Source organism: Chrysochloris asiatica, unplaced genomic scaffold, assembly GCF_000296735.1.
Source record: "Chrysochloris asiatica unplaced genomic scaffold, ChrAsi1.0 scaffold00054, whole genome shotgun sequence".
Lineage (NCBI taxonomy): Eukaryota > Metazoa > Chordata > Mammalia > Afrosoricida > Chrysochloridae > Chrysochloris > Chrysochloris asiatica.
The window spans coordinates 17,619,827-17,643,018 of NW_006408572.1; the positions used below are offsets into that span (position 1 = coordinate 17,619,827).

Below are 23,192 nucleotides of genomic sequence, written 5' to 3' on the forward strand. Positions count from 1 at the left end.
GGTATTTGTAGTACTGGTGGTGGCACGTCTTCCAGTATGACAGCAACACACAAGCCATCAAAGTATGACAAACTGACAGGAGGGGAAAACCATTTGGGGTATTTAAATGAATCATATACAGGAAAGTGCACACAGAAGTTGAAAACTGTTTAGAAGACTAGGTGATTAAGTTCTAGGGACCCATTCTAACACCCCATTGGCCTAGTAAAATAGTCCAGTTTGAATACATGGTCAAAAACCTAGCTGTTAACCTATACCCAGTTGCCATCAAGTCAGTTCCAACTCCTGGTGACCCATATATGTCAGGGAAGAGGTGTGCTCCCTAGCATTTTCAGTGGCTGATTTTTGACGAGTAGATTGGCAGTAGGCTTCTGAGGAGTCACTGTAGTGGACTGGAACTTCACCCTTTCATTTTGACCATTTACACCACCAGGAATTCCCTGGGGAATGATGACAGGATGGTAATGCATAGGCATAGCTGTCCTTCTTGAATAGCTGTTTGACCTATGCAACCCTTGTACTCCTACAGCAACCATAGGAAACAAGTTTTATTACTCTATTATACAAATGATGAAATGATTGCAGGAAACCTGAACAATCCCTGTGTTAGCTTGTATTTCCTTTCTATTCCCAGTCTGAATTCGTAAGGCCCATAGGAACCTCTGTCCCTTCACTTTCTACTCCCTGGGGAAATTAAACAAACAAATAACAAAACAAATTCCATTGCTGACAAGTGGATGACAGACCCATGTGTTACAGAGCAGAACCGTGCTTACTTATCTCCACAGAAGCAGGTAGCATGGCCTTTCTTTCAAAGCACTGCTGGGTTGGGTAGGTTCAAATCAACACCCTTTCAGTTAATAGGTGAGCACAAGTTGTTTGTTTGCACCACCCAGAGACCTCTTGGGAGGATAAAACCAAATACTAATAATAATAGACCCACTGCCATCAAGTCAGTTCCGCCGCATCCTAACCTTGTACAGGGTTTCCGAACTCAGAAAGCATCATCTTTCTCCTGTGGAGCTGAAACAGGTGGATTTCAGCTTCTGACCTTAAGGTGCATGGTCCAATGCTTATCCCACTGAGCCACCATGTTCTTTTCTTGTTAAGTGTCGTCAAGTCAGTTCTGACTCAGAGTGACCCTATATAGGGTTTCCAAGGCTAAATCTGTACAAGAACAGAAAGCCTCATCTTTCTTTACCAGAGCAACTGGTAGGCTTGAACTACTGACCTTGTGGTTGGTTAGCAGTCTAGTAGTTATCCTGTAACAACACCAGCTCTCCTTTAGCACGGCCATTATTGTTATTGTTGTTATGTGCTGTCGAGTCGGTTCCAACCCATAGCCACCCTGTATAGGATCTTGGCGGAGCGGCTTATGGGTTGGAGCCGCCAACCGTGCATTTCAAACTAACCTTACAGTTCGGTGCATTGTCCTGCAGCGCCACACCAGGTATTGCCAGAATTCCATAGCAAAATTCAAAAGAGGAAGATTCCAATCCTCAACTTATTTTTACAGAGGCAAGTAAAAACCAATGAGGCAGTTTTGATCTGTGCTGCTATGGATTCTCCCACAAGATTGGTTGTTAGTTTTGTATACCACCATGTATCTTTCAGTTGTGAATGATTAACATGATGTTTCAAATATGAGTCTAAAAGATTTTATATAAATAACCTATATAGAGTATACTGGATGGAGCTATGAGTTAACCTTCAAAAATCGCGTGGAAAAATTCCGTTATCTTTTAATTCCATTTTTTCACGAACTTTTTGAAGCACTCACTTATGAGAATGATCAAAACCCAGATAAAGCATTCCACTCCAAATGTTTCAATGGCAAGAATTCAGAAAGCAGAACTAGAAAATATAAAACAGATTTTTCCCTTAAAGTAAATTCTTTTACTGTGGCCCATGTTGTTACCATGTGATAATAGCACTTACATCTTAGTGTAATGAGACTGACAAACTTGTTGCAGTAAAAGAATGCTGATATGTATGGTGTACTACTGACAGGCATCATGCATTGTTATGTAGAAGATTGTTAAAGCAGTAGCTTTTTGACAGAAACTCTTTTATCTGGAAGATCTGAATAAAAGATTTGTAGATCTAAGCTATAAAATGATGGGCAGGTTGTTTATGAATGTTTTCCTGTAAACTAGGAGGTTTCACTATTTGCATTTATGTAGAAAATTTAAATTTGCTTTTGTTTGGGTTTAAATTTCCATGGTATTCTTATTTTCTACCATTAGAATTTAATCATGACCAAAATACCACATCATTCTTCATCCAAATGTCATGAAATCATTGCAGATGAGGTCAGGAGATAAAGTAATTGGATTAGAAATGGGAGGTTTAAGTTTACGCCTTTTATTATATCAGGAATTTTTGATATTTGAGACGTAGATTTCCACAGCTGTTCGATCACTTGTGCCTAAGATGTTTACATGCAGCCAGGTTCAATAATGTTGTTATTTTACACATACGTGTAGATGGCTGGAACTTTAAAGCATTGTATGTGAAGTAAACCAACTATATATCAATTTATACAACATGGAGGTAGGATCCTTGTATAAATTATCTGTTCCCTTAATTCTCTCCTTGCTATCACTTTGGGTCTACAAGCAGTTTAATGAATCGGGTGGCATTATGTGATTGTATTTTTTATTTAAAATATTTTCTTCTGTAATTTTTATTTATTCTTAAAAAATAAAATGCTATGTAATTTTTTCAGTCTTAAAATATATTGGCCTGTTTTACAATACTTTTTATAAAGTGTTACATTTTCTCTAGTTTATATACATAGTTTAAACTGGAACCTGTTAAAACTCTTTTAAAAAGAGTAGTAGAAAGGAATCTGTGTGTAGTCTTAAGACCCAACTATATCAAAGATTATTCCTGATGATTTAAACTTTTTTCTTGTTAATACTGATTCTAAATTATACATCGAAAAGTATTTAAGTAATTTTCAAAGAAAAAATGTGCATTGTTACTGTAGAAATTTAATAGTGTTGAAATCATTGTATCATTTTGATTTTAGCCATTTTGATTTTAAGTTTAGTTCATTTGAGATTTATTTTGTTCCTACAAGAAACACTATTATTTAGACAGTTTGGAAACTTTGTTGAAATTTTTAACTTCAGTGTACTTGAAGTATATTTATAGAGATCATTAGCAGTGTTTGTAAAGTTTTTGTTCAAAGGAACAAGGTACATCTTGAATTGATGAGGATTTTATAAAATTCCTTATAATTTTCCTCAAATTAATGAAAAGTAAGCCATTTTGTCCATAGTTGCTTTTTATCAAAATTATATAGTAAAACTTTAAAAACTTTCTATTGTAGTAATTAGAGATTGTATTCATTGAGTTAGATTTGGCTAAAGTTTATTTTTGTACTTTCTATGGAAAACACAGAATGTAATAACAATGAGTGTAGTTTGCTGAACTTATTTTTCTTAAGTAATTGAAAGCATTTTAAAGGTGCATACTTACATCTAAACTGGAGATTTGTTAATAAAGTAATTTTATGAGTCATCAATTAAAGAAAGCTTTATAAGAGAATATCTGTTAGTCTATATTGTTGTTGTAGTTAAATTGTACTGCTTTAGACTAAACCGGCTTTGTGTTGTGTAATTATGAAATGTTTCCGAAAAAAACTTAATATTTTTATTTTTCAAGTTAAAATAATGAAAGTCTTTGAAGAGTTTCTTATTTGTCATTAGGAATAATTTTTGAGGGTGAACATTATGCTTTTGTTTGTATGTCCTGTAGCAGCTAGTAGTATAATTAATTGAATTAATTAATTAATAATAATTATTTACAATTATACTCAACGTGTGATATAAGGTACTGGGTAAGTGATACTTGAACAATTAGCTATGAAGCATTTTAAGTGCCTGCTATTATTGCAAATACAAAGTTTTGTTAAAACTATGAAGTGGCGCTATATGAAAAAAAGAGAAAAGTTAAATGGAGGTCAGTATAGTTGGTGGAAAAATGACTAATTAATAAAGTAAAATTAAAAAGCTTTGATCATAATTAAAAGTAAGGAAGCATACGCTCCTTAAAAATAGAATGTAAAGAAATAGATCTTCTTTATTGGCCATTATTTAAATTAACCCTCATGACATCTAGTATACAACTTGTATGTTAGAAAATGTTAGTTTTCTGGTACAAATTAACTGGGTCTTAATGGTTGTTCACATGGGAAGATTTAAAACATCCACCTCTGACAGATAGTGTTTCAGAGTCAGAGCACAGAATAACTCTGTAAGGTGCCTAATTTTGCTTCGTATGTGGGGCACAGATGTTTTCACCTCCAGAGAGGACCAGCAAGTGCATAAAAAGGAGATTAAACCTGTTTCTAAAGAACATGTGTTAGTGTAATGTACTGTTGGAGAGGATTTAAAAACCTAGCAAAAAGCTAAAAAGTAGTAATGCCATTTACTTAAATAGCAGAAAATATGACTAGGTATGGGTACATTAAATGTCTTTTTGCGATTTTATTAAATTCTTTAAATTGTGAGATCAGTGTAGATTCACATACAGTTGTAAAAATTGATATAGAAAGATTCAATGTACCTTTTACCAAGTTTCCCCTAAATGTAGCTTCTTGTGCAATCTACTACACCATCACAATCAGGATACTGACATTTCTTTGTGTTTTAAAAATGCATTTTGAATCTATTCATGTGACCAAGCACAGCATCATTTTTTTTTCTTTCTTTAAATAAAAGACAATAATATATAAACTACACACATAAAAATGTTTTTAAATCAACCTATAAAATATTAAAATTAGATATATGATGAGACTTCAGTTATTGCCCTATATGTAGCCATTAATAATAAAAAGAAAACTCATAATTTTTTAATGTTGTTAAGTGCTGTCAAGTTGGTTCCTACCCATAGCGACCCTGTATAGGGTTCCGAGGAGCAGCTGGTAAGTTTGAACCCCTGACCTTGCAGTTCAACCAGCTTTGCAGTCTGACGAATTAACCCACAGCCTCACACCAGGACTCCAACGTTTTTTTTTTTTTTGCATAGGCACAATTTTATAAATTTTGCATGGAACACTCATCTCTTTCCTGTGCAGTATAGTGTATTGGTTTTATTAAGAGATTTTCTTGTAACCCTTTGTCTTCAGCATACACCCACTCCTCACTTATCAACATGGTTAGGTTCCAATGACCAGGTCGTTGTGCGAAAATCGGTGTTATGCAAAAAATAGAGACTGACTACATCGTGACTTGACTTCTGAATTACGTATTAGACACACCTGCCAAACCACTGAGACTCATGGCCAGCCAAGACTGGCACAACACTGTAACCATGACAGCCAGTGGGGTTTGTTACTACCAGATCGATGTTGCTATTGCACAGAATAGTTGGATAGTAGATTTTTTTCCTAACATCATGAATATGGAATGTCAGATAAAGGAGGGAGAGTCAATAAATGAGGAATAGGTATGGTACAGATTATATTGTTGTTATGTGCCATCAAGTCAGTTCCGACTCAGTTCTGAGTTGACCTTGTGGTTCAAACTGACCTTGCATTCCAGTGCTTTGTACTACAGCATCACACCAGGATTCCAGAGATAAAAGATTGTTGTTGTTAAGAGCCATCTGGTAGATTGTGATCCTGTATAGGGTTTCCAAGGAGCAGCTGGTGAGCTTGAACCACTAACCTTGCAGTTCAAACCAACTTGGAGTCCAGTGCTGTAACCCACAGCACCAATAGAGGATGAAAACAAAGTATTTATTGGTTTATTGTATGCTAATGTTAAGTTGTTAAGTGCTATCCAGTTGATTCCTGTATAGGGTTTCCCAGGAGCAGCTGGTGGGTTTGAACCGCTGACCTTGTGGTTGGCAGTCCAGCACTGACCCTACAGCTCCACGCCAGGACACTTGTTTAGGATAAAGGTAGTTTGTTTGGGAAAGTATAGCAGTTAGAGCAGTCTAATATGAAGGCATACGTCCTGAGCCATTGAAAACAAGGTCAAGTGTTGTTCAGTAAATTGTTTAGAAAACATGGTAATACAAGACATTTTAGAAACATATCCATCAAAAACTGGTTTTAATTTGAAAAGTATTTGTGTATTAGAAGCCAGAAATTACCTAATTACTTCATCCATCTAGAAAATTCACCGATATGAAACATCTTAATTCCCAGAGACGACAGAAACGTGAGCTGTGACTTACCCATTCGACTTGAAGTAATGGCAGGGCGTCTTTCAAAGTGAGGCCATTAGGTCTACCTTGATGCAGATTCTTCTTGCTATAACAAATGAAGTCCAGATTTGCTCTTGTTCATTTCTAGCTTGCTTACCCTTTATAATTGCCTTGGTTGCTGTTGATGTTTCAGGAAATACCTAGCCTTAAAATACAGTTGAAACCCCAGTTGTTTGGGTACTATACTTACTTGTGTTCTTGATAGGCAGATGATTTATCATATCAAAACTTAGAGTGACTTTCATATGTCTGTACTAGTTTAGATTTTTCAGTATTTCCTAATTATAAATTCAGCAGAATAAAGAATTTCATGCCACTTTCTTCCCAGTACATGAGTCATAGAGAAATATGTCTAATCTTAGTCTTTTCATACAGATATTTGCAAGTACTGATTTCTTCATTTAAAAATAAGCATTTTATTAAGTTTCTTGTGAAACATTGTAGGGTTTAGTTTACATCCTGTGTTGAAATCCTTTCTCTTTATTTATTCATTTATTTATTTCAAATTACATGAGTTTCATACTTAATTACATTGTCCTAAGAATTTTGTTGTTGTTGTTATTTTAAATCTATGAGAATGCTATCTGATGTTTGGTAGGGTAATGGGCAATTAAATGGATAAAGAAGTTTCTAGTGTTTTGTTTTGTTGTAATTGTTATACCCAGAGCTGGTGAGTGTAACCGAAGGCTTGCCCTCTTGCTACTGGTGAGTTTGTAAATTGGAAAGATCTTTCTGGAGGGAAGTTTTGGAGGTATACTTTACAATTCTTAAAATGTGCATTTCCTTCAACCCAGAGATTACATTTCTAGAAATGTTTTTCTAAGTTATCAAAATATGTTTATTTTCTAAATATGTTAGGTATAAACTCAGCATACAAAAGTGAGCTCGGTTAAAATACGTTCATTGAAATACTATACAGCATCATAAAAACCATGTGTTCAAATAATTTTTAAATGGCATAGGATGTTTGTGTTCAATAAAAAGTACTAGGTCATGATGGTATATATAGTACTATTATATCTGAATGGTGGGATCAAAAATGATATCTTTTTTCCCAGAAATTCTTTTTTTTGGGGGGAAATTAGTATATTATGAATGAAAGTAAATATTTATACCTCTTTTTAAAACACTGAGGAAATAAAAGTAGTTCTATGAGGTAGTGGTGGGGGTTATATGCCATGAAGTTGGTTTGACTCATAATGACCCTCTATCGGTTCCGAGGCTCTAAACCTTTCCAGGAGCAGAAAGTCTCATCTCTCTCCTGTGTAGCGGCTGGTGGATTCGAACTGCAGACCTTGCAATTACCCCAACTAGTAATCCACTATACTAACAGAGCTTCTAAGTTCTTTGTATATTTAATGTTTTAAAAACAGAAAACTTTAAAAATAATGTTGCTAAAAGAGTGTGCTTAGGATTCCAATTTATGCTTATATAAATTTTCTAGAACTTCTTAAAGTAAATAGCACTGAGGAGGTTGATTAATATATCAGATATCAAAGGTCCAGGAGGATTTGAGTCCTGTCATTCTAGGAGGAAATTTCCCTGCTGCTTATTATTGGGAAATCATTATTGTTTCCAAGTATTGGATGCTTACCCTATAAGCAAATTGTCTACTCCTGTTTTTCCCTTGCCAATATAGATTAGTATTTAGATAAAATGTTGAGATTTCCTCAGAGCCATTTTTGAATGAAGGGGAAAGGCAATTCAATACATTCCCTTAACTTATTTCTATAACTAAGAAATCTTACTAAATGAAAATAAAATACATCTCAATACTCGGATTCTTATTCTTTCAAATATTCCTGAAGTGGTGATTATTAAAGGGACACACATGAATAAAATTTCCTTAGAAGGAATAACATCACTCTGCCCTCATATACTAGTTTTTAACTGTTGTCTAATCGTTTTTATTACTCACAGACAAGTAGGTAGCGCCCTTTGTATGCTGTTGTTAATTACCATCGCATCAGTTCCAACTCATTGCAACTCTATATAGTTTCCAAGGAGCAGCGGGTAGCTTTGAACTGCTGATGTTTCAGCGAGCAGTCCAATGTTTATCTTAGCATATCATAATGTGATGTTATTTCATTTAAGACCAAACCACTAACTTTTATCATTAAATATTATTTGGAAACATACTTTTAAAATATTATACATATTCCATTAGACAGATAGAGACAAGCTTACATTAACTAAGTGCATGTTGTTGGCTATTAAATTAGGCCCAATAATTTATAAGTGAGTTAAGTAAGCATGCCAATTCTTTTAGAACAGAGTAAAATTGGCTGAAACATGTTTTCCATATTATCTTCCAAATGGTATTTATTGTAAGTCTTGGTGGTAGGGCTCTTGGCTCTTGTCTTTTTAAGTTGACATCTCTTACTTGGAAAAGGCTTAGCCCTACTAGTTCTTGTGTGCTAGCTATATAAGTCGACAGATTTCTGCTACAAATTCTCAGATGCCCTGCACCTCAGTGCTTGGCAAGCCAAACTTTGGATGTACCAGTATTGCAAATCATAGTCCGTCCTTCCTCTCAACCCATTATTGGCAGTTATTTTCTGCATTTCTATGGGTCTTGTTGTTATGTGCCGTGGAGTCGGTCCCGACTCATAGTGACCCTATACAGGGTTTCTGTGGCTGTACATCTTTACGGGCGCAGAAAGCCTCATCTTTCTCCCATGAAACAGCTGGTAGTTTCGAACTGTTGACCTTGTGGTTCACAGCCCAATTTGTAACCACTATGCTACCAGAGCTCCTTACCAGAGCTCCTTAGGATTTCATAAATCAAGTATCTTATCTCCATAGCTAGGCCTTAAGCTCTAACCAGGGTTTTATTGCCTTACATTCTTCCTCATCAAGCTATTGCCTGCTCAACTATTACAAACAAAACAAACAGAAAAACACATTGTCTTCAAGTCCATTCCAACTCATAGTAACGGTAGAGGAGAACTGCCCTCATAGGGATTCTAAGACTGTAATCTTTGCGGCACTGTAGGATAATGACTAGACTGCTAACCGCGAGATCGGCAGTTCAAACCCATCAGCCACTCTTTGGAGACCCTTGACATACGGTTGCTATGCGTTAGCTCCAACTCACTGGCACTTAACAACCATCTTGATGGATGCTGACTGCCACATCTTTCTTCCCCAATGAGACCAGTAGGCTTGGACCACCCACCTGTCAGTTAGCAGTCCTGTACGATAGTGTGCACAGAGCAGTGATTATATTCTAGAATCAGACTGCCTAGGTTCAGATCCAAGATGTGTGACCTTGTGTCAGTTGTTTTACTTGTCTGGGCCTCAGTTTCCTGCTACTGATGGTAGTATTTACAATAGTGCTATGAAGAGGCTTAACATAAGATGAGGGTTATTACATGAGATAATGCACAAAAAGCTTAGAGAAATAGTAAACCTTCAGTAAGTAACAACTAATCTAGTGTGGCACTGTGGGTTAATGCGCCAGATTACAAAGCCATTTGGACGGCAGGGTCGGCAGTTCAAGCTCACCAGCTGCTCCTTGGAAACCCTATACAGGGTCGCTATGGGTCGGAATCAACTCGACGGCACTTAACAACAACAACAACAATCATAGTAAATAGTTCTTGATTTTTTAAAAGAGGGAGTCAGTCAGTGAGTTGCTGTAGTTCTCAACATCAAAAAGGTACTGCCCCATTGGTGTTCTAAATTGTGCTTACCTGTTGAATTCATTCCACTACAAGACTCACCATAGATTTTGACTACTTTGACAAAGTTGTGAATGGTTATTTTGAGAGACCAACATGTTAATGAACCCTCATGATATTAGCCAGTACCTGTCAATTATAACATTTACAACAAATTTACTAAATCTGTAGCTGAGAATGTACACTACTATGTTTTATAGTTTGATTCTTGAGACTTTCATAAGAAATAATGAAATCACTTAGCAATTTTTTTCTTGGTATGCCTAAGTAAGTAGAGTTTCTTGGCAATAAAATGAAATAAAAGTGGAACAGTTGCTTAGTGATTGTGGTGGTGGTATTGTTAAGTGCCATTGAGTCAGTTATGACTCATAGTGGTGACTCTGTGTAGGATTTCCAAGGAGCAGCTGGTGGGTTTAAACTGCCAACCTTGTGGTTCGAAGTCCAGTGCTAACTCTACAGCGCTACACCATTCCTGAACATGGCTCAAAGTGGAAAAATTACAAATATATGTACATTTGAAAAGGAGCCATGGTGGTACAGTGGGCTAAACTATGGACTGCTAATCATAAGTTGGCATTTCAAACCCACCGCCAACTTCAGCAGAAAAGAAAAGGCCATTCGCTTCTTAAAGACTGAGGGTCTCAGAAACCCTGAGGAGCATGTCTACTCGGTCATGTAGGATCGCTATGACTCAGAATCGACGGCATGGGGATAGGTGGGTGGTACATTTGGAGTCTTGGGCAGTACTTAGGAGGATTTTGCATTGTCTCCAGTATTTGGTATCCGAAACTGACTTGCAGTGATTTATGGGACAGCTGTGGTGTGGCTCCCTGCCATAAGCAGTGGACTGCGAAACCACAAGGTCCACGGTGTGAGCCCAGCAGCATCTCCGTGGGAGAAAGATGAGACTTTCTGCTCCTGCAAAGATTTAAGGTCTCAGAAATCCTCTACAGGGTGGCTATGAGTCAGAATCAACTCAGCAGTACTTCACAACATCATGCTTATAATTAAATATAAGAACGATTTTAGTCAAAGTCACTGTTGGTTGTTGTTGTTCTGGGCTGTCGAGCCACTTCGGACTCAGAGCCACCCTGTGAAGGGTTTCAGAGAAGCTTGTCCTACAGTGCCATCCAGCTGATTCCAACCCACAGCGACCCTATATAGGATTTCTGAGTCTGTAAGTCTTCACGGGAGCAGAAAGCCTGTCATTCTTCTTCGGAGCTGGTGAATTTGAACTGCCAACCTTGAGGTTAGCAGTCCACTGCTTGTCCTACAACGCCAACTTATCAATTTGATATGCTAAAATAGTTAGTTTTAGGTAATTTGACATTGTAAACAATTACCTTATAAAAACATTTATGAGTCTGAACCCACTCGACATCACTTAATAACAACAACAGTCGTCATATAATAGAAAAAGTACGTGATCTAGTAGTTGGTCCAAGTTTAAAGTTAAATATCTGATTAGAAATGCATTCAAACACAGTTTAAATTATTTTATCTATAAATTCTGACTTTTGATATTATTAAGAATTTAGCCTAGCATCATCTTTTTATCTTTTGATGTTAGAATATACCCACTTATGGGAGAAAGATGAGGCTGCTTTGTTCAGATTTACAAAACCCTAAGGAGTAGTTGTACTCTGCCCTTAGGGGGTCGCTGTGCGTCAGAATCGACTTGATAGCTTTGGATTTGTTTTGGTTTTTGGTATCACTAATACATGAGCCCTAAGGAGCTCTGGTAGCATAGTGGGCTATGAGTTGGACTGCTAACCAACTGTGTGATCAGTACTTCAAAACTACTAGCTGCTCCACGGAAGCAATATGAGTCTTCCTGCTTTTGTAAAGATTTACAGCCTTAGAAACCCTCTACTGCACATAACCACCACGCTGGTGATGTACTGCTCATTTAGCCCTCAACTGCTAAAGGAAAGGTTGGGGGTTTGAACCTACCAGCCACCCCACAGAAGAACCATGTGGCGGTCTGCTTCTGTAAAGATGATAGCCTTGGAAACCCAATGAGACATTCTAGAAGATAAGCTTCTGTCAGTTGGAGTCTATAGCAATGAGTTTCGGTTTTTTTGTGGAGTCCTGGTGTGGCACTGTAGGATCAACACGGAACTGCAAGGTTGACCGAAATGCTATACAGGGTCGTTATGAGTCAGAAGCGACTGGACTGTGCTTAACAACAGTAATCCCTAATATGAGAAACATTCCTTCTACTGCTTCACTGCATGACCATGGCAATCGGAAGAAAGGGAAGAAGGATATCACTATTCTTTGAAAACCTGCCTTCTAATATCCTGAAATCTATAGTTTAGAACTCAAAAGAAATTTAGTTTGTAAGATTAAAACCTTCTCTGAAAGTATTTTGCTATGACATTAAGATTCCTTTTGACTCATGTATGTGAAAAACATTAAATTGCTATTTACGTGTATAGTTATAGAGACCCAGAAAATAAACATTCTGTATAGTCTGAGAATTGTCTCTGAGACAGAAAACTATGTCCTAGATAGGCTTAATGTATGTAAACATATAATCTACTGTAATCATTAAAAATATTGGGATCTGATGACCAAATACCATTTCTCAAGCTGTATAAACATATTAATAAAACCATCATCACATATCAACTACTCTAATTTATCAGCACATAAAAATGTTTGCCTGGTTTCTGGGAGTAAATTGGTCTTTGACAAAAAAGTTAGAAGTTTTTAATATCCCTCTATGCCAGTTTAATTAGTTAAAGTAAAAGTTTTAAAAAATAAGGTACCATTGAAAATTTCAAAATGGAAACTTTGCGCCCTGTAATGTCTTTTCTAGAACTCCTAATAATTTGGATTTTTGTTTTTACCTACATGTCTTAGGAAAGTAAACATTTCTTCCAGGTTTGCTGTAACAGGAGGACTGGAATTATTTTATCCATGTATTGAAAGCTTTGCTTGCTTGAATTGACCACTTTGTTACTTTTGGATCATTCTGTAAGGTGATAATGTACAAATTGCTCTCTTAAAACACAGTGACTGTGCTTATAACACATGTTTCAGTTTTTTGTTTGGCTTCTCAGGAAAGAAGCTATGTGCTTAAACTTTTGAGGGTTCTGGGAAATTACCCAACATCCTATCCGTTGTGCATGACAAATGTCTCGCCGGCTATAAGGATTTTCAGCCGTTTCACATCTTTCAGCAAAGGAACCATATTCCCCACTCTGTCTTGTATATGGGCCAATGTTATACTGACATACATATTCTGAATTTATCAGATACAGAATTAAGGGGTTTCTAGCAATAAGATTCTAAGAAAAGCAGTGGGAATTTAGGCACAGAAATAGTTGTGAAAAGCTGTCAGAAACATTCCAGTTAATGCCTGCTCTTTGAAAATCTCTCCCATTATACTTTTTGGACCATTTTGTATCCTTACTACAAGCCTTATTTAGTGATGACATGGCAAATAGCCATTGTTTCTGGTCACTGTTTATATTTTTTCTTCTTAAATTCCTAGAAAGGCATATTTTACAATATATTTGCTTGACAACACGTACTATCTAAACCTGGAGATTTTTTTAAAGTGTAAGTATTTTTAGAGAATCGAGAAGAGAATATTTTAGGGTTATGGGATAGCATGCAGAGACGTTTTCCTAAAGCTGAAACTTGCTATAATTTTCACCTCAGAGATGGAATTAATGAACAAGGTCGTTAAAGAGAGGTTTCAAGTCACTTTACAGACAGAGTAGAAAGGCGGCACCTCCCTAACAAACCACATATGCTGCTTATTTTTATTTATTATTGTCTGTTTCAGTTGTGCAGGAGCTAAAGTTCAGGAAATGTGACTATTTCAATGCGTTATTGAAAATTTACAGAAAGATTGGTGTTAAGTTCCTTCCAGTCGGTTCCAAATCATAGCAAGATCACGTAACAATTTTTTAGAGGTATATGTTCTTTGGTAGACAAAATGAACAAGACATATCTTTTTCTCCTCTGCCTTTGGCCTCCCCTTTTATTTGCCGCTCTCCCTTTGTCTCTGTTGTGTAGAGCACTGCTTCTGCTGATGATTAAACCAACAGGTGCCAAGAGTGCTGGAGCAGGCTGGCTTTGTGCCCGCCCGCATGTGTGCAGTGCAGATACTGTGTCACTCCCGGTTTGGGTCTATTACCGGGTCCTTAAGAGAGAAGGGATAAGCAAGTTGAAATACATACTGCAACTCCTAAGGGATTAAGTGTGTTTCCTTTGCTTTATAGTTCAGAATTTTACAGTTTCTTTGTTTAGGAGTTCTCAGATTGCTTAATGATTTCTCTAGCCTCCACCTCTACCTCACTTTGACCAGATGTATATTATGGTAGTATTTGAACCTCTGTAGATTTGCCAGTTTTATTGCTCTACACCTGGTCTATCCTTTTCAAGTATCCTATCACTCTTCTGCGGTAGAGACCTAGATAAAGATAATTTTACTTATTTCTTATCTATTAAAAATGTTTATGTTATGATTTTGTTTGAATGGTACCACTTTAAACTCTTTATAGTACCTTAGGGAGCAGATTCCAAGGTCAAACTCTTGTCATATTATTTTGTTATTGATAGAATTATCGGTTAGTGTGCCCATTTTGTTTTATAGCTGTGGAGAAATCTGCAAAAACGTATTAACTATTATAGCTTTTTACACATATAAGATTATGTGAAGTGTGATTAATTAAGGGAAACTTTCTAATCTATTAAGCCCTATTCAAACGCTTTAAAAAAAAATTTGCACACCAAATAATCTGTTCAAAATAGTAGCCTTTAGTAGTCTACTAATGCATTTACTTGTTCTTCAAAACTGATCTTCAACAAGTAACATGTTTAAAAAACTATTATTATTATTATTTTTTTTTTTTTGCAAAGATGGAAGTGTTGTCTTTGACAATTGTTAGTGTAGAAACTCCTTTGAGTTTATGTGGAGGTCTTAGAAGGCTCCTAACCATACCCTGTGAAGAAGCCCCTTGTTGCCGAGCCTTCTAGTTCACATATGAGCCCCAAACTTCATGTCTATCGGGAGTAAAGACCCTTTTTTCTCATTTCCAAATGATAATCTGTGCTTAAGTTAGATAGTGGCATTAGGGAGCTGCATGGAACTTTGAGGAGGGGATGAGGTAGAGGGAAATTGAGTGTATTTTGATATTGATGGAAATGATCCAACTCAAAAAGAGGCTAATTGTGCCATAGAGAAGAGGGATAGTTGATGGAGCTAGTTTCTTAGGAGGCTGGAGAGGACAGGATGACCAGCCCAGGTAGAGGGACAGCCCGAAGGTAGGAGAGGAGAGGCTCACAGTGGTGGGGGTGACCTTTGGAAAAACAAGGGAGTACGCAGATGTCACACTATAGGATAAACACTAGACTGCTAAACACAAAATCGACAGTTCAAACCCACAAGCTGCTCCTTAGAAACCCTGTACAGGGCCAGTAGGAGTCGAACCGACTCAATGGCACAGTGTTCAGAAAAGTAGAAGGAAGGCCATTTCATGTACTGAACATAGAAGCGTGGAAATAGGGGGATATCAGATGTAGCGAGGAGGGCATCGTGTTGACTAGAGAAATATAGTAAAACTACCAGGTAGGGGTAAAGCCCATTAAAGTTGGTGATTATGAATGTGTAATGTATAATAAATTCTCTGTGCAGGGTGGCTTTTTTAAGTGCAGCTCAACTGCTCCGGCAAACACACAGAAAAAGGCAGGCTCTCAGATAATTTCCATGTGGCATACTCATTATGGTGGATCAGTACAGGCAGGAGTAAGAGCATCTGAAGGCCCCTGAGAATCTGGAAAGCAGTGCAGAATTATGAGAGGAAAGGGCAAGAGAAAATCCCAGGGTGATGAAAAACGAGCCAGAGTCTGAGCATTTATCTTTATTTTGGGGGTAGCGAGCAGCCAGGAAAGCGTTTTATTCTATGAAATCATGTACCCAGGTTTGCTTTGCAAAAAAATCACTTTGTTTTGTGAGAATTGATGATTGTTGTTCATTTTTGTTTAGTTGAGTCTAACTCATATGTGTGTGTAAACTGAAACTACTTCCTAAAGTTTTCAAGGTTGTGACTTTTCAGAAGCAGTTGGCCAGGCCAAGTAGGTTCAGACAGCCAACTTTTCAGCCCTTTTCCCACCTAGTGGCTCCTAGTAGTGGTTACGAATCGGGCTGCGAACCTTAAGGTCAGCGGTTCGAAACTACCAGCCGCTCCGCGGGAGAAAGATGAGGCTTTCTACTCCCGTAAGGATTTACACCCTCGGAAACCCTGTACAGGGTCGCTATGGGTCGGAACCGACTCGACGGCACTTAACAACAACAACAAAGTGGCTCCTAGAGAATTGATGGTGGGAGAGGCTGTTAGTATTGGTGTTGTTTTTAAGTGCCGGTGAGTAGGTTCCAACCCATAGCGACCCTGTATAGGCTTTCTGAGCAACGGCTGGTGAGCTTGAACCGCCGACCTTGAGGTTCAAACCGACTTTGTAGTCCAGCGCATTAACCCACAGTGCCACACCAAGACTCTGTTAGTGTTGGTTTTATATAACAGCAGTTTAGGAATTTTTTATTAGTTAGCCTAATGGGGGTTTGTCCAGATTTTGGATCAGGTAAGTAAACTTTCTTACTATGTTGTTATTTTTCTTTTCTTCTTACAATTGATTTACAGAGCAGATCATCAGTTTTACACTCAACAAATCATACACTTTGTTTCCTGCCTGTGATCGCTGTCCCCTCCATGAAGTACCAGATGTCTACTACTTCTTGTGGGTGTTTCTTATCCCCATTGCATCCTCTTCCCCAAACCTTTCTGGATTTTGTGCTTAGGTAAACATTGCCCATTTGATCTTCCATGGTGAGCATACCTTACTAGTGTTGTTGGTCCCCTGTATACCTATTTACCCTGTGGCCGAGAATTGGGTCACAAGGGTGAGTTCCGTTCCAGACCTGAAGGGTACAGTGGCACATGGGTGGCATGGCTCTTATTTCGTGAGGATATATACCAAGTAGAGGGATTACCTTACCATGGTTTCCTCCTAAGTAAAAAACACCTGGTCTTTACAGACAACAGAAAAACATAAAAAGTTACAGAATAATCAATCACCCAAATCTCACTAAGCAGATACAGTATTGTAAATACTTTTTATGTATTCCCTGGCAGCAGAAAGGGGTCGGTCAGTTCCACAGCAGTGATGCTGGAAGGTGAAGACCAGTGTAACCTCCTGGGTTGTTTTATTTTTAGGATGTGGTACTTTGGATTTCGAATAAATGCTGGGTGAACTTTTAGACCTTTTCCATTTTTTTTTTTCCCCCCTTTCACAGCAAAGCCTTAAAATGCAGTTTAATGAGTATTGTGATTGCATGTTACAGCTTGAGTAACATGTTAGAGTCAAACATTGCCCCAGTCACCACATTAGGTAAAAAGCTATTTCTGATGCATGCCGAAGCACACATACGTACAGAATTTCCAGTGTTATATAGGGGAGAAAATGAATGAGAACACGGAATCCAACTTAATGTGTGTATTTCTAGATAAGGCATTGGTAACTACCAAGTAATAATGACTGACTAGGTATCTGAACTGATTTGTAAGCTAAAATTAATGGTCTGTAGACTTCTCTGAATAAGGTGCCTCTCCCTGTCCTGTATTTATTTTTTTTAACATCCCTTTTAACTTGGCTTGAGATTGATTGAGACATTATCTTGGACCTGGAAGCCGGGATCCATATTGAAATGACAAACACTTGTTGACAGCATTGAGAAGATGGATTGAAAACAATTCTGACAAGGCCCACATGTTTGTTTTCTATGGAGTCTTTAGAATAGTGTTGTGTTTGTTATTTAGGATTGGGAAGAAAAGTTACACCTCGGTAGCAAATACAGTATGTTCTTAGTCTATCTTATCAACATCTCTAGAGTGTATCTGCTTTTTGCATAAGATATAATGAATGGATCAAAGTAGAAATTAAAAGTTCATCACTAGAGGCAAGTTATGTTTCTCTTCACTTTTGGTATATGTGCTATTATAAATCACAAAGTTCAGTAGTGTCATAATTACTTAACATATGAGTATAAACTAGATGAGTAATAGTAACCCAATATAAAAACATGGTAGAGTAGAAAAGCACAAATCCTGTAACAGGTACCTAGTAGGTATTTGTCCATTGGTATAATAGTACTGTATATTGTCATCAGTTGACTATGAGGAGAAAAATGATGCACTTATTACTCCTAATAGCAGGAGCACTGTGGCTCCATCTGATAAGCACTGGACTGCGAACTGCAAGGTCTATGGCTAGAGTCCACCAGCCACTCCTCGGGAAAAAGATGAGACTCTCTGCTCCCTCAAAAATTGAAAATCTCCAAAACCCTATACAGGGTCGCTGTGAGTCAGAACCAATTGGAGACAATTAGCAACAGCAAACTCTATTAGAACTATTGAATTGGTTTCCAAATTAATTATAAGACAAAGATAAGTAGAATTTTTTCTAAGAGTCTCCTTTTCCAGGACACCAGTTGTTTTGTAGGAATGATGTATGAAATGAAATGATTTGAGGTTGTTAGTTTTACTGTTGTTAGGTGCCATAGAGTCGGTACCGACTCATAGCGACCTTATGCACAACAGAATGAAACACTGCCCGATCCTGGGCCAACCTCACTACTGGTGCCATTTGAGTCCATTGATGCTGCCACTTGGCCAATCCATCTCATTGGGGGTCTTCCTCTTTTTCTCTGACCCTCCACCTTACCAAACATGATGTCCTTCTCCAGTGATGCATCCTTCCTGACAGTATATCTAAAGTATGAGAGACGAAGTTTGGCCATCTTGGCCTCCTAGGAGCACTCTGGCTGCACTTCTTCCAAAACAAATTGGTTCTTTTGGCAGCCCATATCACATCAAGCTGTGTAACATCTCCCCACTTTCTTCTGGGAACGAAAAATGTCTTTCCTGTAGAAAAATTGGGAGTGACTGAGGGGTCACAAATGGTTAAATGCTGGGCTATTCACCTAAAGGTTAGTGGTTCAAAACCACCTAAAGGTGCCTTGTGAAGAAGGGCTGGTAATTTGTTTCCGAGGGTACAGTCATGAAAACTCTGTGGAACAGTTCTACCCTGCACACGTGTGGTTCCCATGAGTCAGAATTGACAGCAAGTGGTTTGGGGTTCTTGGTTGGTTGGTTGGTTGGTTGCTGTAGAGAAGCTGCTCCATGTGGTTTGAGTGGGGAACTGTGTCATGACCTCTTGACCTCTCTCCTTAAGCTACACCCTCCTCGTGCTCACAGAATCATTGCCTGCTCCCCTGGCTGTGACGATGCAGAGCCATGGTGGTTCAGGGTCTTTGCTCCTGGCTCTCTCATGAAACACACTTCCTGCTTGCTGGAAAGAGCCTTTATACAGAACTAAGCCAATGATATTCCAGGGATGGAAAGTATCAGACTCCTCATAGCATTATTTGAGCCTCTGAATCTAGTTACTGCTAAGGGCTGGTGCAACCCAGAAGTGAGACCTAACAAAGCCCCATTGTTCTTTGTGCTGATGTGATTGGTGTTTCTGCCGTCCTACCACAAGTCTGAGCAGTATAAGAGATCAAAGAGATGCCGGAGGGCGAGCAGTATGGAATGTATGACAGACTAGGAAGGAAGAAGATGAAGGAGTGACTTTAAATAAGGAAAAGCTTTAAAATGGGAAATGTTCCAAAATATTGGTGGATTTTTAAAAGAAAACTGAGAGAAAAACTTTTTTCTTGAAATGTTAAGCTAAACAGGAAGCAAAAGTTGTTTGCTGAAGGCAAAAGCAAGAAGTTATTCGTTATTTATTGCTCTAATTTTTGAAAAATTTGCATTGTTCACATGTGTTAGGACAGTGGAGGCAAAAGGTAAAGACCTATGTTATTGTTAACTACTGTTGAGTTGGTTCCAACTCAAAGCGACACTGTGTCGGGTTTCCTGGAGAGGCTGATGGATTTGAACTACCAACGTTCAGTTATCAAGTATCACAGCTTCTCCTACAGTGTCACATCAGTCTATGCAAGGACTCTGATGATCCGTGTAAGGTTGACTTAAACCGGAAAGGGCAGAAGTGAAGCTTTGGAGAGATCTTGATCCGTGGACTCAATGTTTGGTCTTTGCCTCAGGCCGCTTGTACCAAATCCCATGGCCATAGGCAACCTGAGACTTTTGTATGTAAAATCCCTGGGAAAGATTCTTAATTGACCCAGTGAACCATACATTGTATCCAGGAATGGGGTAAGGCCCTGTCTTAAATGGCTGCTTCTGAGACCCAGTGAATGGCGTCTTCTACTAGAAGACCGCAGGTAAAGTTCAGATGTGACCCCTGGGGATCACCTGGGCAGTGAGCCAAACTGTGTTCATGTCAGTGTATTATGTTTGATATTACTCAAAGCGTGAGGGTAGTTAGAGCCACTGACAATGATAATAACATTATGAGGTGATTTATTGTATGGGGGAAAAAATGTGTTGTAAAACCAGAGGAATAAACATGAGTAGACCAAAGCCACTTACAGGTTCTAAAACAACTGTTGAAGTGTTTAAATTTCTCATCTAAATATACTATGTCTTAGGTTCTGGAAATGTAGTACAAATAGCTAAACTAAAGCAGTAAACTTACAGAAAGTGCATAAAAAACAGAATAAAGTAACATGATGCATTCTGATCCTTGGTGTTAGGAAAAATTGTCCGGCCCTCATGGAAATGAGCTGTAAGTCTGAGGTAGCATGGCATTTCTACCCAAATGTTGCTTTTCCTGATAAATTTAAGCATTCATAGCTGTCAAAAGCTACTGCCAAGTTATGGCACCCAGAAGTTCAATTGCTACATTCCACACCTCAGTTCTCAAGAGTCCTGGGGTAGCACTGTAGGATAAGCACTGGACTGCCGACCACAAGGTTGACTGTTCAGACACATCAGCCACTCCTTGGAAGCATTATGCAGGATGGCTATGAGTCAGAACCGACTCTACAGCACCTTAACAGTAATAACAGTACCTCAGTTGCCGTCTTTGAATTGCTGACCTGCCAGAAACTTATAGATGATAATAACCTTTATCGGCCAAACTAAATGATTCATTAGAATTCCTGAATTAAACACAAACATACCCCCACAAACTTGAGAACTGCCAAAACCGTTACAAGAGTTTCTGTGTTATTTTTGACAAAACCTGTTATTGTGTTGTTCTTAAGTGCCATTGAGTCATTTCCAACTCATAGCAACCCTGTATAGGGCTTTGAGGAGCAACTTGTGGGTTTGAACCGCCAAGCTCACGATTAGCAGCCCAGTGCTTATCCTACTGTGCCACACATCAGAACTCCAGACAAAACTTTACAGATATATTTGAATAACAGGATTTATCATTGGAATTTTCATTTGTCCTCTGAAATTAAATTAGTAGTTCATATTTCAGGTCATGAAAGAATGTTTCAAATACCCATGGGATGTATTTGCAAAGCGAGAAATGGAGGGAAATGTGAACATTTAAGAGAAAACATTTCATTTATATGCAGTTTCAACTAGTTCAATCAAGAATATATAGACTCTTAAAGGCAAAGAGCTTTTAAAAAAAAAAATTTATAAACTGTATATCACTCTTTAATGCTTGTGGTCAGCCTGTACAAGTATAATGTATCTGCACTGTGTTCATTAATGATTAAGTGCTTCTGTTAGGACTGTGCTGCTTGCATAGTTCTCTGTGATTTCTCTCCAGACTTACGAATTCACGTGTCTCAGAATACTTGGCATTTAGATCCTTAGGTATGATATTGAGATTGAAAAGTTAAATATTGTAAAAGTGTGGTGCTGTTGAAAGTAATGGCAAATCAGCCATCATTAATAATGAGTCCATTAGGGTTTTGGAGTACCACAGACTGCCAAAGAAGAGACAGATCTGTGTTGGAAGAAGTACAGCCAGAATGATCATTGGAAGTCAGGATGGCCAGACTTCATCTCTCGTACATCTCTTATTGGATATATTATCAGGGGGGACCAGTCCCTGGAGAGGGATATCATGCTTGGTAAAGTGGAGGGTCAGCAAAAAAGAGGAAAACCCCCAACAAGATGGATTGGCATAGTGGCCACAGCAACAGACTGAAGCTACGATTGTGAAGTGGCAGTGTGTCATTCTGTTGTGAGTCAGTACCGACTTGGTGGTACCTAACAACAGCAGCCCAGACACACTGGAATGGGTACCATACTTACTGTGTACCCTCACGGTCCTAATGATGTTTGTTGTTGTTCATTTGCTTCAGCCCTGATAGTTGACTGATTCTTTGTTGAATCGTAGGCTCTAGAATGTGTGAAGAACTCTGAAATCATTGCAACACTAATGCATGTAACCCAACACAGTGGCTTTAAAGAATAGAATTGTATAGTTAATAAGTGGTTTTCAAAGTGCACAAAACTAAAACTGTGTATATTCCTAAAAATCAATGCATGTAGGTTTAAAAATCTGTCTCAGAGAATTTTAACGCAGAGTGCCAAGACTGTTCCTTCATACTGTCAGAATTAAAATGGCTTTAATGGTGGAAGTATTTGTGGAACTTGAGCAGCTAGAGGAGAAGAAGTGTTTCACATTATATGTGTCTTTTTCCATCTTTTTGCAGTTCTTTGAGGTGCCATTTGATTCAAACATGAATAGGACAAAGAACAGACCTCTCGTTCGTGGACAGATCAGGTAACTTGAGTCTTTGACCTAGAGTTCTGAAGTCACAGTATACCTTCAACCGGGCAAATGGTGTGGGTACTTAGTACTTTTCACACCACTGTTGACTGCCGAGCACTTAATACAGAGCATACATTTACCATTTTGTTGTGGGGATAATTTGCAGATTATTCAACCCAGTTTTGAGATATTGACTTTGTTTTACTTTCTAGTGGTTTAAGATAAAAACATTCCATTAACACAAATGATTTTTAGACAGATCCATCTGAGTTCATGGAAGAAAGATATGCCCAAAATGTAATTTTTTCAAATAAACTGATGATGATGTTACAAGCCTCGGGAAGCACTGCCTCTATCACTTCCCTTTCTACCAAATGCAATTAAGTAGACCTAGAAGTCATATAAATATTTTAATATCACTAATGGTTAATAATTAAACATCTTGCTTCCTGAAGACCTCTAAATCGGCATTAAAACAATTCTTTTTTTTAACTCTACTGTATATCACAGGCTTAGAAGAATAAAAAGGGACAAATGGTTTATACTGACTCTTCTAAGCCTTCTCTCCATGTTTTCAAGCAGTGTCTTCATAGAGCTTAAAAATGCATTGGGATAATAGTTTTC

At 38.0% G+C, this 23,192-nt stretch overlaps 1 protein-coding gene across 1 annotated transcript in view; it reads left to right on the forward strand.

Moving 5' to 3' along the window:
* LOC102832364 (protoheme IX farnesyltransferase, mitochondrial-like) overlaps nt 1-23,192 on the forward strand; it is a 169,014-nt gene that overhangs the window by 89,195 nt on the left and 56,627 nt on the right. Inside the window, exon 5 of the mRNA XM_006863513.1 lies at nt 22,510-22,580. Coding sequence (XP_006863575.1) covers nt 22,510-22,580 — 71 coding nt within the window. The remainder of the gene's footprint in view (nt 1-22,509; nt 22,581-23,192) is intronic.